Source organism: Engystomops pustulosus, chromosome 10 (genome assembly GCF_040894005.1).
Source record: "Engystomops pustulosus chromosome 10, aEngPut4.maternal, whole genome shotgun sequence".
Classification (NCBI taxonomy): domain Eukaryota; kingdom Metazoa; phylum Chordata; class Amphibia; order Anura; family Leptodactylidae; genus Engystomops; species Engystomops pustulosus.
In genome coordinates, this window is record NC_092420.1 from 29,434,855 (window position 1) to 29,453,570 (window position 18,716).

At 41.0% G+C, this 18,716-nt stretch overlaps 1 protein-coding gene across 5 annotated transcripts in view; it reads left to right on the forward strand.

Moving 5' to 3' along the window:
- The first annotated feature begins 731 nt into the window (after positions 1 to 731).
- NEK4 (NIMA related kinase 4) overlaps positions 732 to 18,716 on the forward strand; it is a 29,862-nt gene continuing 11,877 nt past the window's right edge. Inside the window, exons 1-13 of one of the 5 annotated variants that reach the window (XM_072127254.1) lie at positions 732 to 966; positions 3,584 to 3,850; positions 4,354 to 4,551; positions 4,725 to 4,832; positions 5,583 to 5,737; positions 6,116 to 6,242; positions 8,773 to 9,147; positions 9,749 to 9,805; positions 10,044 to 10,157; positions 10,939 to 11,064; positions 11,145 to 11,214; positions 12,011 to 12,114; positions 12,850 to 12,944. In XM_072127254.1, coding sequence (XP_071983355.1) covers positions 853 to 966; positions 3,584 to 3,850; positions 4,354 to 4,551; positions 4,725 to 4,832; positions 5,583 to 5,737; positions 6,116 to 6,242; positions 8,773 to 9,147; positions 9,749 to 9,805; positions 10,044 to 10,157; positions 10,939 to 11,064; positions 11,145 to 11,214; positions 12,011 to 12,114; positions 12,850 to 12,944 — 1,910 coding nt within the window. In that variant the 5' untranslated portion in view covers positions 732 to 852. The remainder of the gene's footprint in view (positions 967 to 3,583; positions 3,851 to 4,353; positions 4,552 to 4,724; positions 4,833 to 5,582; positions 5,738 to 6,115; positions 6,243 to 8,772; positions 9,148 to 9,748; positions 9,806 to 10,043; positions 10,158 to 10,938; positions 11,065 to 11,144; positions 11,215 to 12,010; positions 12,115 to 12,849; positions 12,945 to 18,716) is intronic. The other 4 variants (XM_072127250.1, XM_072127251.1, XM_072127253.1 and 1 more) reach the window with 4 other exon arrangements.

Sequence of the window (18,716 nt, forward strand, 5' to 3'; positions counted from 1 at the left end):
GGGGGGTGGAGGACAGGAGGCCACAATATGAGGTAGGATGAAGGACAGGGGCCACAATATGAGGGAGGATGGAGGAAAGGAGCAGGGGCGTAACTTGAGGGGGTGCAGAGGGTGCGGTCGCACCCGGGCCCAAGAAGCTTAGGGGGCCCATAAGGTCTCACTTTGCCATATGAGAAGACTAGTACTACAAACCATACATTATAGTTGGGGCCTGGCACAGACTTTGCACTGGGGCCCATCAGCTTCAAGTTACGCCACTGGACAGGAGGCCACAATATGGGGGAGGATGAAGGACAGGAGGCCACAATATGAAGGGAATGTAGCACAGGAGGCCAAAATATGAAGGAAATGGAGGGCAAGGGGCCATTATCGGAAGGGGGAGAAGGTAAAAATTGTGGCAGGTAATTTTACTGTTAAACAATTGTTCTATATTTTTACTGCCACTATTTTTAAGTCACTTCCTAATTTGGTCCAGGGAATTGCTCGTGGCAAAACTTGTTTGAGTGCCTTCTATAGCGATTCGTCTGAACTCTCCTGTAGTAATGTTACACATATTATTTACATGATAATTGCTCTAAATTAATATCTCTACTATAGAACTTATTAGACTGGTATTACGGCATCTCTGAGAATTGTACAATGTATAGAGCAGTGCTCTTTGATCCAGCACTGCTACTATTGTCCTGCAGGTGTCGCTGCGTTCTCTTGTTCTTTACCTATGACGTTCTTGCCGCTCTAGCTGCTGTGTTCCGGTTTCCGCTCTCCGGTTGCTTGGTTACCGTGACGCTGCCGGAAGTTGTTGTGTGGTTGTGGCTGTGCGGTTGTACGGGGATGCCATAAGTCGTACCCGGGATGGAGGGGGACGGGCTGCAGACGGGACTTGACAATTACGGGATCGTGCGACTCGTGGGCAAGGGCAGCTACGGAGAAGTCAGCCTGGCCACACACCGGGCGGAGGGCAAGCAGGTAACAGATAGTGCTGCAGTGGAAAACAGGGTGCAAGGGTCACACACCCGGTATATTGTCCCATGGTATACACTGCATACAGACACCTGCTGGACATGCTGGGAGCTGGAGTTACTCCACAGCATCAGATTGGAGTCATCTGTTGCGTTATAATATAGGGATGTGTTCACACTAAGCAGATCTGTCATGCATTACTGTGCTGCAGAGTCTCACCCATAGCAGATATTGACATGCTGACCCTTTGCCATGTAATAAGTGCATCGTATTAACCCTGTGCGGCAATATAATCCCTAATCAGACTCCCTATAGCAGTGATGGGGAACCTATGGCACAGGTGCCAGAGGTGGCACTCAGAGCCCTTAATATGGGCACCCAGGCTGTCACTCCAGGTCAGAGTTCACCAGACAGGACTCAAATCTTCCTGCAGTCCCAGACAACTTGTAAACAGGGCCGGATTATCTTTTGGGTCTCCTTGGTGGCTCCATGATTCTTTCTGTACTGAGCGAAGCTACAAGGATGTCTGAATTTGCCCTCCTGCTTTCAACTGTATTGGAGTCCTCCGGAAGCCGATACGATTGAATGTTGTGGAAGAACAGGGATTACTGTTTAAATTGTCATGCTGGCACTTGATGGTAAATAAGTGGGTCTTGGTTGTAGTTTGGGCACCCGGTCTCTAAAAGGTTTGCCAATACTGCCCTATAACATGGCCACCCAAATAATAACTCTTCATTTTAATCCCCACTTTCTGTAGCCCACACTAATGTTGATTTTTTTTTTTTATAGCCCCTTCTATTTAAAATACCCCAATTTGTGTAGGCCCATAAGATAGGTTCTTAAGCTGAATTTGTATGTAAGTCAGAACTGTATATTTTATAATTGTAACTCCAAAATATTTTTGTCCCTGTGACAATTAGATTTTGAAAATTTTGTGCTGCCACATGGTGTTTTGAACCCGTTTTTGGGCAGCTTTTAAGCAGTCTGTTAAAAACCGCATGCATTTTTTACCCGTTTTAATTAAGATAATTGGTAAAACCGGCCAAAAACGGACACATTTTAATGGACTGCTTAAAAACGGCCCTAAAATGTGTTCAAACCGCCACGTGTGCTGCCGGCCTTATAGTGAATTCTTTTCCTTAGCCCTACTTAAAATTCCCCCTTTTCTTTATCTTCCCTCCATTTCTAAAAAGGACTATCAAGGTTTAGGGATTAGTACACTGTGGGTTTTATCTGTTGGCTTAGAAATCTACAGAGGCAAAAGCTTCAGCAAATCATTTATAAAAGTATTGATTTTTTTTGTGCAGCGTCTGGATGAACATGTTAGAATCCACATCAGATAATCTGCAGTATGTACGTCCCATATGGACACAGTAATGCTGCAAGGCTTGATTTGAAATATAAGAGGGATGAGTTCATCCCTGCTGTAAGAGAATATAAAAAAGTTATAGTTTTAGTGTTATATGAAAAAGATGTTTGTATTATTATGTGCATTATGTTTAGATACTTTTTTGCCGCATTCAGTTTTTGTGGATATTTGTAAACATGATATCCCCTGGGAATCTGTAATTCTAATACAATTTACCATTGCATTGCACATAAACACTCCTTAGTGTCCCCAAACAAAGAAGTTGCCATTGTGTCTAAATAATTGAGTATCTTATTGTGTGAAGGAGTCGGACGGATCAACTACATCTGCCTCTTTGACAGTTGCTGGTAACTTATATCACTGACACAATGGTTGTCACTTGTAATTTCTAAAACAGTAGATATACAGGCTGTCTCCGGGTTACATACAAGATAGGGGCTCGTAGGTTTGTTCTTAAGTTGAATTTGTATGTAAGTTGAAACTGTATATTTTATAATTGTAGTTCCAGACAAAAAATTTTTTTGCACCAGTGACAATTGGAGTTTCACATTTTTTTGCTGTAATGGGACCAATGATTATCAATAAAGCTTCATTACAGACACCGTACAGCTGATCATTGCAGTCTGGTACTATAGTAATGTATCCAGAGAGCTTCACCAGAGGTCACAGGGGGCAGAGAGGTCCATCTTTAACTAGGGTTCGACTGTAAATTGGGTGTCCTTAAGTAGAGGACCGTCTGTATACCTGTATATAGGTCAGTTGAAAAGCAGTCTAGGAAGGTTTGATCTGGTTATATTTTATTTTGACAAAAAATACTGTCCAAAATCTTAATTTATGATAATTTATGTTTTTTTATATTGCTGCTTAACCTTTTTTTTCAAATTGTATTCTCAGCTTCGACATATAAAGCATATTTGCAGAATATAGATGTAAGTCCTTCCTAAAAGACCTTATCTGCCTCCAGAATAGTCTGTGGCCATTGTAAATGGGGAGGTGCTGCTGCATTTTTCGATCTCAATTCCTTCTAACTGGATTCCAAAAACTACTAGCACTCTTGCGCAGAACCTCCATAGATGTGAATGGAAAGGGCCAGGCGGTTCTGTATGTTCACAAAATGGTACCAAGTGGGTACGGGTTTAAGGGGCCAAATTGTGGAGATATACGCTGGTCTTTAAAGTGGAGTCTCCCTGTGCCGGACAATTATTCTGTGTCTTTTCCTTATCTAAAACAAGGATTTTTCTGCTTCTTCTTTAGTATGTGATAAAGAAGCTGAGTCTCCGCAACGCTCCTCGCAGAGAAAGGAAAGCAGCAGAACAAGAAGCCCAGCTACTCTCTCAGCTGAAACATCCGAATATCGTGGCATATAAGGAATCTTGGGAGGGTGAAGATGGCCTCCTCTATATCGTCATGGGCTTCTGCGAAGGGGGAGATTTGTATCACAAACTTAAGGAGCAAAAGAGTAAACTTCTTCCAGAAAGCCAAGTGGTGGAGTGGTTTGTACAGATCGCCATGGCTTTACAGGTATAGTAAGAGGGGTTTGGGGTAATTTCTATATATTATGATAACTGCTATTGTATATGTGAATCTAGGCCCTTTAGTGACAGAGTTAATCCCCAAATCTTGACTTGATGACTGATTTGCATACTGGGCCCTGACAGGCTTACCCTGTTCTCATGCCGGGACGACTTAAAAGAACCCATCTTCACTAGTTAGGGGCGATGCAGAATTTCTTATAAATCTTAAACCATGATGTATCTCTAACAGTTGCACATGTAAGGATACAAAATTGGCTTATATATGTCTGTTTTAGCATTGCCCTGATTAGTTTTTTATTGTAGGTCTCTTAATATTCCAATTTTTATTATGAACCCCTATCCACAGGATAGAGGATAACAATCTGATTGGTGGGAGTCTGACTGCTCATGGAGAGAACAGATTCTTTGCAGATGGTGACCTTGATGGGACTTGAACCCAGTGGTCTTATCATTTGATGCTATTGATATTATTATATCCTCTTTTCACAGTATTTACATGACTTGCACATTATGCATCGTGACCTGAAAACACAGAATATCTTCCTGACTAAATCTAACATCATCAAAGTAGGAGACCTGGGGATTGCTCGAGTCCTGGAAAGCCAGTATGATATGGCCAGCACTCTTATTGGGACCCCTTACTACATGAGTCCAGAGCTATTCTCCAATAAACCATACAACTATAAGGTAATTTGTGTATTTGGGCTATGTTTCTTTTTTTGTGATAAAACAATATTTTACCTGTATTAAGTATTTTTATTAACCTCTCACCACGGTCATAGTATTTTAGGATCAGGGTACATGTTGATACAGTCCTGAGACAATAGTAACCAAAGCTCCTTAACTCTTTGATCTTGCAGTCCGATGTTTGGGCCCTGGGATGCTGCGTGTATGAGATGGCGACACTAAAGCATGCCTTCAACGCCAAGGACATGAACTCCTTAGTATATCGGATCATCGAAGGGAAGGTATCTTCCACTGCAGTACTCACATTTACAATACTGGATAATCTATTGTTTGCACAGAGCTGATACTAAATTATGTGTAAAGGTGCAGGGATGATCCACTTGTAGTTCCATATTGACTGATGTTTAAAAATGTACTTAAAGGGAACCTGTCACCGCTGTTTGAAAAAATTTAGTTGCGGGCAGGTTCCCATAGAGCCCTTATAGCATAAGGGCAAGCTTTCTTCAGCTAATAACATTGCTGCTCCCACAAGGGAAAAATGAACATTTGACCACAAAACTGTGATATTGCACAGGATGTCTGCTGCCTGTCCAACTGGACGAGCTGTGGGATCCACTAATGCAGTGGCCATTGCTCCACTCCAGGGAAGCGCTCCACCTGTTATCCGACTGTTGGACACATTTCTGGTGCTCGGGACGGATTTTGGTCCCAGGAACAGAAAATGGTCTCAACGCCAGAAATGTATGTGCACAGCTCCACAATATTAAATGTGTATCTCCTTTCCGAGAGCAAGTCGGTAACAAAGCCAGTGCAGACACCGACACTTTATGTAAATGTCCCCCATTGCGTTTACATAACACATTCGTTAACCACATGCCTGTTAGCACTGTTAGTGCATTTTGTAAACGCATTGTTAATAGCGATGTTATTAAGTAAATCTTCTCTTCTCAGCTGTTGCGATGCGTTGAAAAACTCAAGCGTTAGCGCCACAACATTATGCACCCTAATGTTATTTTTGTCTTACCTTGCAGCTTCCTCCAATGCCTAAAGATTATAGCAATGATCTAAAGGATTTGATTGGAACAATGCTTAGCCGACAGCCCGAGAAGAGGCCGACAGCAAAGCAGATACTACGAAAGCCATTCATCAAACAGCATATCGCCATGTTCTTACAGAGCACAAAGCTGTAAGTAATCGTGATCAAGGGGTTCTATACCAATGTTCACAAATACATATAACGTTATAATATTAAACATGAACTTTTTCTGAGATGGCACAGCACCTCCAGGCTTATCCTGTTTGTAGAGGGTTAAATGAAAACGCAGTGCGCTATGCTATCCTATACAGTCATACATGGGATTGTTGCTGAACATTAGCCCAATAGGTAGAAAGGGAAACTGCTTTGTTATCTAAATGGTTCCCGCTACATTGTTTTAAAAGATGTAAAAGATGCAGTCTGAACTGAGCCTTAGTTTTCAGTCTATCTCTCGACTGTTAGAAGAATATGATGAATGTTGATGTAAATTAAATCAGAATTCAATTTTTTTTCTTCACATTTTTGAAGGAAACAAGTCAAACGGCGGAAGAAAGTGGTAGATTCCAATCACAGCAGTGTCTCAAAAGGTAATGACTTGCAGGAGAAGGAAGTCCAAGTGGAAAGTACCCCAGGAGACAGAAAAAAGCATAAAGTGGTAAATATACAGTCACATTGAAATTAAGGGGGAAAAAAACCTTTTTAAACTGTCACTCTTTATATTGAAGATATTGACTTCAAAACCTATTTAACCCCTTAACGCCGAAGCCACTTTTCACCTTCCTGACACGGCTCACTATAAGTGATTATAACTTCGGAACGCTTTAACATATCCAAGTGATTTTGAAATTGTTTTCTCATGACACATTGTACTTCATGTTAGTTACAAAATTTTGGTGGTATGTTTTGCATTTATTTATGAGAAAATCACATATTTGGGGAAAATTTGGAAAAATTCTCAATTTTCGAAATTCAAAATGTTCTACTTTTTCCAAACATGAGTCATAACACCAGAAAACGTAATAACTAACATTCACCAAATGTCTACTTTATACCTCTGTGGTTTTTTATACATACTATAATTTTTGTAAGATGTTAGGGGGCTTTGAACGTTAGGTGCGATTTTTTCACATTTTCATAAAAAAAGCAAAATCCTGCTATTGAGGGACCCATTATAGAAACGACACCTCTCAACGTATGTAAAACAACTTTTATGAAGTTTGTTAACCCTTTAATTGGTTTACAGGGGTTAAAACAAAATCGGATGCAATTTTGAAATTAATTTTTTTTTTTACTAAATTAATGTGTTTTTCATAAAATGTACAAATTCTCAGTGGATTAAATACCAAAACGCTCCACAAAATTTGATACCCAATCTCTCCCGTGTATAACAATACCCCATATGTGGTGGTAACCTGCTGTATGGGCACACGCCAGGGCATCGAGGGGGGAGCTGCGCCATTCAGAGCAGATTATGCGTTGTCACTTTATAATGGCTATACAATCTTTATTTTTTTGGGCTATTTGGACATATAAGGGCTTATTTTTTGCGACATGAGATGCACTTTACAAATACTTCATTTTAGTGGGTCTGTAGCTTTTTGCTGAGATTTTATTAACTCTTTAATGTATGGAGGAAAAGAAAATTGTCAATTTTAGGTTCTTTTTTTTGTATATTTTGGGGCCGTACACCGTACACTAAAAATACTATAATATTTTTATTCTATAGATCACTACGATTACGGTGATACCTCATTTATATAGTTTTTTTATATATTTTACAATTTTACAGGAAAAAAACGAATATAAAGAAAATCTCATTTGTTTTTGCATCGCCATCTTTTCGGATATATAACTTTAATATTTTTTGGTTGAAAGAGCTAGTTTAGGGCTTATTTGTTTTACGTGTTGAGTTGTACTTTTCAGTGGTACCATTTTGGTGCACATAACTTTTTTTTTTATCACTTTTTGGAACATTTTTGTGAAGGGATTTTATGAAAATTTAGATTTTTGGCGAGTTTTTTGCGTTTTGTTTTTACGGCGTTCACCGTATGGGTCCAATAATGTTTCTGACTTACTGCAGAGATTGTTACGGACGCGGCGATACCGAATATGTGGGGTATTTTGGTGATTTTCAGGTTTTTTCACTTTATTAGATGTGTATAGGGAATGTTTGTGTTTAGGGGACTTTAACTTTATTTAATTAATTCTTTTTATTCAAAAGTGTGTTTAATTAATGTTTTTTACTTTTTTTATTTACTTTTACAGGTTAGCTTGAACAAGTGATCAGTGACAGTATTAGGTATTAGACCTGTAGATATGTGTATATGTGTAATAATGTTGTATGGGTTGTTCGTAACAGCAGGACTGTGGGAAAAAAAGCATTTATATTCCAGATTGTAGCTGGACTCTGAGCACTGGCAGAGTCTCCGCACATTGCTCTTTGATCTTTACATTTAAAGGGCTCCCCAGCTCCATCTCTGCTGTTATATCTAACTAGCAGCCTGCTACAGATCTTACACAAAGCAGAGGTAAAGGACTGTGAAGTCTCACACAACAGTGCCCCATAGTGCACAAAATACTGCCACAAACCTGGAATATAAATGCTTTTTTCACAATCCTATCGATGCTAACAACACACACACACAAAGTTACATAGATCTCCAGGGACAGTACCTAAGACTGCCTCCAGCTTTGTATGGTAAAATCTGGTAGACTCCCTTAAAAAAAGAAATCACAGTGGCTGAATTACTCAGGTGCACATTTTTAAGTTTTACTGTATATTTAAATTTTTTTTATTACTACTTTTGCACAATGAAGATATATTTTTTTAGTAAATAATAATTTGCTGACAGATTCTCTTGAAATCCCAGACAATGGAAATGGATACTAAACTTTGTAGAAGGTTGGCATTACCCATGAGTTATAGTCCTGTACAGCTGGGTAGACTCCAGATACCTGGGGCACTTTCCCATTATTCTGGTATTTGGCAAATATAAGCTATTTTGGTAATCGTAATTGAACTAAAATGAGAAAGGTGTATGGAAACCAATGATTTCAACAGTAAATCTATGTAAATACTTTGTCTATTCAGGTTTTAACAAATTAGACCAGTGTAACTATATACCGTATTTTCTGGTGTATAAGACGATTATATGTAATGCAAAAACTATCATTTTGCTACACAGAGTAAAGGAAAAAGCCCAGTAAAGACGAAAGCAGCTAATATTCCTCCAGATGCCTCTGACCTCCCGCACGTGAACAATGCAGCAGCTTCTATTTCCACGCTCAGTAAAGTGGATATCAGTGTCCTGACCGATGACAATAGAGAGCAGCGCGAGGAACACCCGATACCGGAGCCTCAGAGCGATCGCAGGGACGCACCAGGAAAAATGACACCAAACTGTCCAAAAGAGCAGGACACGAGAGGCAAAGCACATTCAGCAGTAAACTACAACATGGAAAATAACATTTTGCCTCCGGCCTCTCCTTGTATAGAGGATGAAGAAGACACCATGAAACTCTTACAGTCCATCAACAAAGGAGACCATCTGGTGAAGCAGGTAGTGTATATACAGCTCACGTCATTACATTCATGCTTCTACACCTCCTAATATATAAGTAGCATTTTAGCTTAGTTTGTGTTAGAATGGAGTTGGAATACTCCTCTTTAAGGAATTTTCTTTGTTATATACATTTATCTACTATAGTCTAATGTCCGGGGTACACAAACATTGCCCCACTGTGTATGCCAGTAAAAATTAACCTGATCACTCATCATATGTCATCCTAATGACTTAATAACTTCTCTTTTTTTATTAGTACTAGCTGTAAATCCCGACATTTCCCAGGATAGAAAATAACTGCTCTTAGCTATAATAGAATAGAATAGGTTAACAACAAAATATTTTATATATATCTATGCATCTATCTCTCCCTGTCTGTCTCTCACTCACTCACCCTTCCTGAATCTCTCTTACTCTCCCTGCCTGCCTGTCTCTCACTCGGTCTTTATCCCTATCCATATTACCTCACACATAAGCTGTCTTATGCTCATTGCCTTTAGTAACCAATCAAAGCTCAGAGCTCATATTAATGACCTGTGGTAAAATGTTAACCAATACTATTATAGACATGCCGATTTCTTGTTTTCTCTCATTGTAGGAATCTTTGGATTCTACAGAAAAACTACTAGAGCCGTTTGTAGCTGTTGCAGAACCTGTATGTATAACTAGCACTTTTCTATGTTAACTATTAACTGTGCTATATTGGAAGGTGGCTGCAGATTGTATAAATAGTAGTCTTCACAGGGCAAGATCACCATTGGTTAGCAAAATAAGGGGGCTCTGCTCTCACTAGTATACTTTTTTGTATGTTAGTGAGCCCTTTAAAATATATATATATTAAATAGTAACAAATGTACAGTAACATTACTTATAAATTAATTGTCTTCTTTCAGGATGGACTTGTGGCAAAACCTGAAATACAGCCCCATAATTCTGTATCTGAGCCATCTTTATCCAGACATCGGAGACACAGAATGCAAGAAGACAGGTCCTCACAGTCTGAACAGGTGAAGACTGTGAAGAGACTATGGGAATAGTTTTTTTTAAGTTAATGATCTTAATCATCTTAATAATAATAATAATACATAGTCACATCGTAGTCTGTAAACCCCTCATATCATGTTACAACTTATCACTGAAACTTTTAGTTACAATAGATCTGTGCCTAATAGGGACCGTGGTTTTTTCATATGTCATTGCTCCTTATATTTTGGTTGCTTAACCCCCCTTTGTGACCAAGGACCATTGGTGCCTGAGTGTCCAGGTCAATTTTTGCAGTTGTGTTCTACTTTTTTTAAAATAAGCAGTACTTTTGCAGAGTACCTTTCTGCGTTCTGACTTCATAGCCTGGAGTGTGGTTCACTCCAAATGGTCATATCTAATATAATTTCATGATTCTATTTCTAGGTGAAACAGAACCAGAGATATCCACCGTTAAAGTCAAACTTAGATCTGTATTTTAAAAAAAATCTCATTTTTCACTGTGCCTTTAACAATGTATATCTCTGTTTTTTATCCCTAAAAACACAAATTATATTATATTAAAGGAGGAATTGTTCTCTTTAATAAGACAACAGAATTGTGTTTCTTTGTGCCACTGTTCAATGTTTGTTTCAAATGTGACACTGCCTGAGCATGTGCAAATAGGACTTGTATAAAAATATGGCTTGAAGTTAAAGATGGATACAGATTATGATAGCTAGTGGGAAAAAATTGTATTAATGCAGTAATATATATGTACAGTATATGTAATAAGAAATAAATGATAGTCTATTATTGTGTTTCCAGCATCCTGTGATTTGTCCAAGGCCTTTGCCTTCTCGTCCTGCCACACAACAGCATCCAGCTCCAAAATCGCTCAGTGGCTCAGCAGAATCCGGCAGCCATTCAAATCCCAGCAATCCGCTATCCCAGGTACTTCATGGATTGTGGTAATTATCCAGTGTGAGGTGTGTGCATTGTAGTAAACTGTGTCTCTATATACCTATATGAAGGATCATCGGCCTTTATCAGCAAGAGAAAGACGGCGGCTAAAACAGTCCCAAGAAGAAATCTGCATACCTGGTGAGATGAGTAAATTCACATGACTAGTATTTAATACTTGTTATTGGGTCAAATAGTGATTTGTATTGAAAAGTAACCCCAGTAATAGTTCATTGTAACCAATTTTAGAACTGCTTTGCAAAGTGTCAGACCAGATGCTGTGGCCCCCACCAGTCGCTTATTTAAAAGGGGCATTCAAGCGTAATTGTGGTTTGAGATAATTTTATAATATTGTGTTAGAAGTAATGTTGTGAACATTTTTCTAGTACACATTATTAAAAGAAAATTGTGTTTAGTGTGAAAAATGCAAAGTTTCATCTTGGTAACGCAGTAACTCTCTCTTGGGAATGAAATCCTGTATTTAAGCCTGTATAGTGTCTATATTCATGGCTTAGTGCTGCATTCAGGGCAGCCTGCAACTTTCCTTATGTTTGTACAGCTATGACTAGTGAGGTTTAATCCTACTGGACTCTGTGTGGCCACAGTATTCTATAAGCATTATCTTCTAACAGAACAGTTTACCAATTTCTGCTCTGCACATCTCTTACGTGCTGAACAGAGACTGATAAGCTGTTCTGTAGGTAGACGGTACTAATTGAATACTATAGCCAGGAATAGAGAAGAAAGTGTTAAAACTCACTTCTTAGAGCACAGGTTGGTTACCTTTTGTATGCATCTCTAAGTTTTATTCAGTCTGAATTGGTGCACATTTTAAAGTTTGAATATTATGTTTCCTTTCCAACCAATAGTAAACTTGTTAGCAAGGGAGACTTTAGAGTCTGTGTATTTTTATAAAAACTACACTTATAGTAGACAGTTTGTATCTCTCTAGCACCATCAGTCCGAAGAAGTTCTGGCCCAGCTGTTGACAGAGGGCAAGCTATAAATACTACCTATCAGTCACTGCCAAGTTTACATGAGGTGAGTTGCAGCTTCTGGGGCAAGGATAAAAGTAATAACAGGCGAACAAGAGAGCTGGAAGCAGATGGGTCTATTGACTGTATAGTGGCCATTGCCAATGTACTGCTGCTCAGTTCCTATTTAGGAAAATGGTGGCTTAGCAGGATTACCCTTGCTTGAGCGCTATATAGTGGATGGAGCCATCAGCCTTTAGCCCCATCCTGTGTATAATTTCTGCCACTGGAGGTTTCCTAAAATAGCCGATTGGTGCTTGTTCCCAGTTGAAAAGCCTACAGATCCGACGGTTGACCTGTGTTGAGGATAAGTTTTCAGTGACACATTCAGACTTCTCTAAAGTAACCCTCCCCCACCTGACACAGCAGGAAGCTGTTAACCCTTAGTGCTCACACAGCGCAGACTATGCACTTCATGTAACTACTTCACTGCTGGTTGCTACTACTTATTAAATTCTTTAGGCTTCATTCTGATTATTTTTAAAAGGGGAATTGCATATGGTAATTTTGTAAAAATTATATGATATGAAATCGGAGTTACACTTTAAAGCCTAACCTTGTCTTTTTAATGATAGTGACAGCATACAGAATATCAAAATATCCCTGGTAATGTTTTCACATCAAAACAGGGATATTTTTAATTCTATTTTCTGTTTTGCTTTATAACCTGTGTATACACAAATGATAAACCGACATCTTCTTATCTCTTGTGTCTCTATTTTGTACCCTAATCAACTTAAAGAAGAGGTCACATTCTGTACCTGGGTTGTTTGCAGACAATGATCTAAGCTCCTCCACCAACTCATTGGACGGGTCTAAAGGAAATTGTACAGAAAGGTAGTTGCTAAAAGTATTTGCTGCTTCAATCTGATGCATTTTTCTCTTGTCCCTTTTGCTGTTGGACACATTTATTAACTGTGAAAATGGTCATAACCTGCTCCTTTTTCCAGTATTTAGAAAATAAAAAAATCATCTATACACATATTTACAGATATGTGACATTTTATCACATTTGTCAAGTTACAACATTGATGCCCTCTGTAAAACTGAAACATTTTACACGATTCCTACTTAAAATAGAATTTCAGCCACCAATTGTGTAAGTTCATCCACTTAAAAAAATAAGAGAGACCTTTAATTGACAAATCCAGAAAATCACATCTGATCATCCTGATTTTTAAAGAATTTATTTATAAGTTAGGGTGGTCAATTTGGTCAATAACAAAAGTTTATCTCAATACTTTGTTATATATAAATATATATATATATATATATATATATATATATCCTTTGTTAGCAATGAAGGAGGTCAAATGTTTTCTGTAATTAGAGAAAGGATTTCTGCTGCACACTAATCTGAATGATATATCCAAGTTGTAGACTCCAGTCACAATGTTTGTGTTGCAAAATTAGACTTTTATTGAACAAACTTCCACACGTTTGGAATACAGAGGACCCATTACTACAGGTAACAAGTGGGAGACAGAGGAGCCATTAATTACTACAGGTAATGAGAGGAGGACAGAGCCATTACTACAGGTAATGAGAGGAGGACACAGGAGCCATTACTACAGGTAACAAGTGGGAGACAGAGGATCCATTACTACAGGTAACAAGTGGGAGACAGAGGAGCCATTACTACAGGTAATGAGAGGAGGACACAGGAGCCATTACTACAGGTAACAAGTGGGAGACAGAGGAGCCATTACTACAGGTAACAAGTGGGAGACAGAGGAGCCATTACTACAGGTAACAAGTGGGAGACAGAGGAGCCATTACTACAGGTAACAAGTGGGAGACAGAGGAGCCATTACTACAGGTAACAAGTGGGGGACAGAGGAGCCATTACTACAGGTAACAAGTGGGAGACAGAGGAGCCATTACTACAGGTAACAAGTGGGAGACAGAGGAGCCATTACTACAGGTAATGAGAGGAGGACACAGGAGCCATTACTACAGGTAATGAGAGGAGGACACAGGAGCCATTACTACAGGTAACAAGTGGGAGACAGAGGAGCCATTACTACAGGTAATAAGTGGGAGACAGAGGAGCCATTACTACAGGTAACAAGTGGGAGACAGAGGAGCCATTACTACAGGTAACAAGTGGGAGACAGAGGAGCCATTACTACAGGTAACAAGTGGGAGACAGAGGAGCCATTACTACAGGTAATGAGAGGAGGACAGAGCCATTACTACAGGTAATGAGAGGAGGACACAGGAGCCATTACTACAGGTAACAAGTGGGAGACAGAGGAGCCATTACTACAGGTAATGAGAGGAGGACATAGCCATTACTACAGGTAATGAGAGGAGGACAGAGCCATTACTACAGGTAATGAGAGGAGGACAGAGCCATTACTACAGGTAATGAGAGGAGGACAGAGCCATTACTACAGGTAATGAGAGGAGGACACAGGAGCCATTACTACAGGTAATGAGAGGAGGACACAGGAGCCATTACTACAGGTAATGAGAGGAGGACACAGGAGCCATTACTACAGGTAACAAGTGGGAGACAGAGGAGCCATTACTACAGGTAACAAGTGGGAGACAGAGGAGCCATTACTACAGGTAACAAGTGGGAGACAGAGGAGCCATTACTACAGGTAACAAGTGGGGGACAGAGGAGCCATTACTACAGGTAACAAGTGGGAGACAGAGGAGCCATTACTACATGTAATGAGAGGAGGACAGAGCCATTACTACAGGTAATGAGAGGAGGACACAGGAGCCATTACTACAGGTAATGAGAGGAGGACACAGGAGCCATTACTACAGGTAACAAGTGGGAGACAGAGGAGCCATTACTACAGGTAACAAGTGGGAGACAGAGGAGCCATTACTACAGGTAACAAGTGGGAGACAGAGGAGCCATTACTACAGGTAATGAGAGGAGGACAGAGCCATTACTACAGGTAATGAGAGGAGGACACAGGAGCCATTACTACAGGTAACAAATGGGAGACAGAGGAGCCATTACTACAGGTAATGAGAGGAGGACATAGCCATTACTACAGGTAATGAGAGGAGGACACAGGAGCCATTACTACAGGTAACAAGTGGGAGACAGAGGAGCCATTACTACAGGTAACAAGTGGGAGACAGAGGAGCCATTACTACAGGTAACAAGTGGGGGACAGAGGAGCCATTACTACAGGTAACAAGTGGGAGACAGAGGAGCCATTACTACAGGTAACAAGTGGGAGACAGAGGAGCCATTACTACAGGTAATGAGAGGAGGACAGAGCCATTACTACAGGTAATGAGAGGAGGACAGAGCCATTACTACAGGTAATGAGAGGAGGACACAGGAGCCATTACTACAGGTAATGAGAGGAGGACAGAGCCATTACTACAGGTAACAAGTGGGAGACAGAGGAGCCATTACTACAGGTAACAAGTGGGAGACAGAGGAGCCATTACTACAGGTAATGAGAGGAGGACACAGGAGCCATTACTACAGGTAACAAGTGGGAGACAGAGGAGCCATTACTACAGGTATTACTACAGGTATGAGAGGAGGACACAGGAGCCATTACTACAGGTAATGAGTGGAGGACACAGGAGCCATTACTACAGGTATGAGAGGAGGACACAGGAGCCATTACTACAGGTAATGAGAGGAGGACACAGGAGCCATTACTACAGGTAATGAGAGGAGGACACAGGAGCCATTACTACAGGTAACAAGTGGGAGACAGAGGAGCCATTACTACAGGTAACAAGTGGGAGACAGAGGAGCCATTACTACAGGTATTACTACAGGTATGTGAGGAGGACACAGGAGCCATTACTACAGGTATGTGAGGAGGACACAGGAGCCATTACTACAGGTATGAGAGAAGGACACAGGAGCCATTACTACAGGTAATGAGAGGAGGACACAGGAGCCATTACTACAGGTAACAAGTGGGAGACAGAGGAGCCATTACTACATGTATTACTACAGGTATGAGAGGAGGACACAGGAGCCATTACTACAGGTAATGAGTGGAGGACAGAGCCATTACTACAGGTAATGAGTGGAGGACAGAGCCATTACTACAGGTAATGAGTGGAGGACAGAGCCATTACTACAGGTATTAGAGGAGAACACAGGAGCCATTACTACAGGTATGAGAGGAGGATACAGGAGCCATTACTACAGGTATGAGAGAGGGACACAGGAGCCATTACTACAGGTATGAGAGGAGGACACAGGAGCCATTACTACGGGTAATGAGAGGAGGACACAGGAGCCATTACTACAGGTAACAAGTGGGAGACAGAGGAGCCATTACTACAGGTATTACTACAGGTATGAGAGGAGGACACAGGAGCCATTACTACAGGTATGAGAGGAGGACACAGGAGCCATTACTACAGGTAATGAGTGGAGGACAGAGCCATTACTACAGGTAATGAGTGGAGGACAGAGCCATTACTACAGGTAATGAGTGGAGGACAGAGCCATTACTACAGGTAATGAGAGGAGGACAGAGGAGCCATTACTACAGGTAATGAGAGGAGGACACAGGAGCCATTACTACAGGTAACAAGTGGGAGACAGAGGAGCCATTACTACAGGTATTACTACAGGTATGAGAGGAGGACACAGGAGCCATTACTACAGGTATGAGAGGAGGACACAGGAGCCATTACTACAGGTATGAGAGGAGGACACAGGAGCCATTACTACGGGTAATGAGAGGAGGACACAGGAGCCATTACTACGGGTAATGAGAGGAGGACACAGGAGCCATTACTACGGGTAATGAGAGGAGGACACAGGAGCCATTACTACGGGTAATGAGAGGAGGACACAGGAGCCATTACTACAGGTAATGAGTGGAGGACAGAGCCATTACTACAGGTAATGAGTGGAGGACAGAGCCATTACTACAGGTAATGAGAGGAGGACACAGGAGCCATTACTACAGGTAACAAGTGGGAGACAGAGGAGCCATTACTACAGGTATTACTACAGGTATGAGAGGAGGACACAGGAGCCATTACTACAGGTATGAGAGGAGGACACAGGAGCCATTACTACAGGTATGAGAGGAGGACACAGGAGCCATTACTACAGGTAACAAGTGGGAGACAGAGGAGCCATTACTACAGGTATTACTACAGGTATGAGAGGAGGACACAGGAGCCATTACTACAGGTAATGAGTGGAGGACAGAGCCATTACTACAGGTAATGAGTGGAGGACAGAGCCATTACTACAGGTAATGAGTGGAGGACAGAGCCATTACTACAGGTATGAGAGGAGGACACAGGAGCCATTACTACAGGTATGAGAGGAGGATACAGGAGCCATTACTACAGGTATGAGAGAGGGACACAGGAGCCATTACTACAGGTATGAGAGGAGGACACAGGAGCCATTACTACAGGTATGAGAGGAGGACACAGGAGCCATTACTACAGGTAACAAGTGGGAGACAGAGGAGCCATTACTACAGGTATTACTACAGGTAATGAGTGGAGGACACAGGAGCCATTACTACAGGTAATGAGTGGAGGACAGAGCCATTACTACAGGTAATGTGTGGAGGACAGAGCCATTACTACAGGTATGAGAGGAGGACACAGGAGCCATTACTACAGGTAACAAGTGGGAGACAGAGGAGCCATTACTACAGGTATTACTACAGGTAATGAGTGGAGGACACAGGAGCCATTACTACAGGTAATGAGTGGAGGACAGAGCCATTACTACAGGTAATGAGTGGAGGACAGAGCCATTACTACAGGTAATGAGAGGAGGACACAGGAGCCATTACTACAGGTAACAAGTGGGAGACAGAGGAGCCATTACTACAGGTATTACTACAGGTATGAGAGGAGGACACAGGAGCCATTACTACAGGTATGAGAGGAGGACACAGGAGCCATTACTACAGGTATGAGAGGAGGACACAGGAGCCATTACTACGGGTAATGAGAGGAGGACACAGGAGCCATTACTACGGGTAATGAGAGGAGGACACAGGAGCCATTACTACAGGTAATGAGTGGAGGACACAGGAGCCATTACTACAGGTAATGAGTGGAGGACACAGGAGCCATTACTACAGGTAATGAGAGGAGGACACAGGAGCCATTACTACAGGTAACAAGTGGGAGGAGGACACAGGAGCCATTACTACAGGTAACAAGTGGGAGGAGCCATTACTACAGGTAACAAGTGGGAGGAGCCATTACTACAGTAGTGGAGGACAGAGCCATTACTACAGGTATTACTACAGGTATGAGAGGAGGACACAGGAGCCATTACTACAGATAATAAGTGAAGGACAGAGGAGCCTCTTAAAGAAGACGTTACAGGTCGGTGAGAGCCAGGAATCTTGCTTGTTTGTAGGTGACAAATACTTATTTTCCACCATAATTTGCTAATAATTTTTTAAAAATCTGACAATGTGATTTTCTGGATTTCTTTTCACATTTTCTCACTCATAGTTGAGGTTGTACCTATGATTTCAGTCCTCTATCTTCTTCTTAAGTGGGATAAGTTGCACAATTGGTGGCTGACTAAATACTCAGATGACAGTAATAAAGTCAATACATATCAGTGTGCTATTCTTCTTTATTTCCCTGTTTTGTTTCTATCCCATGTGT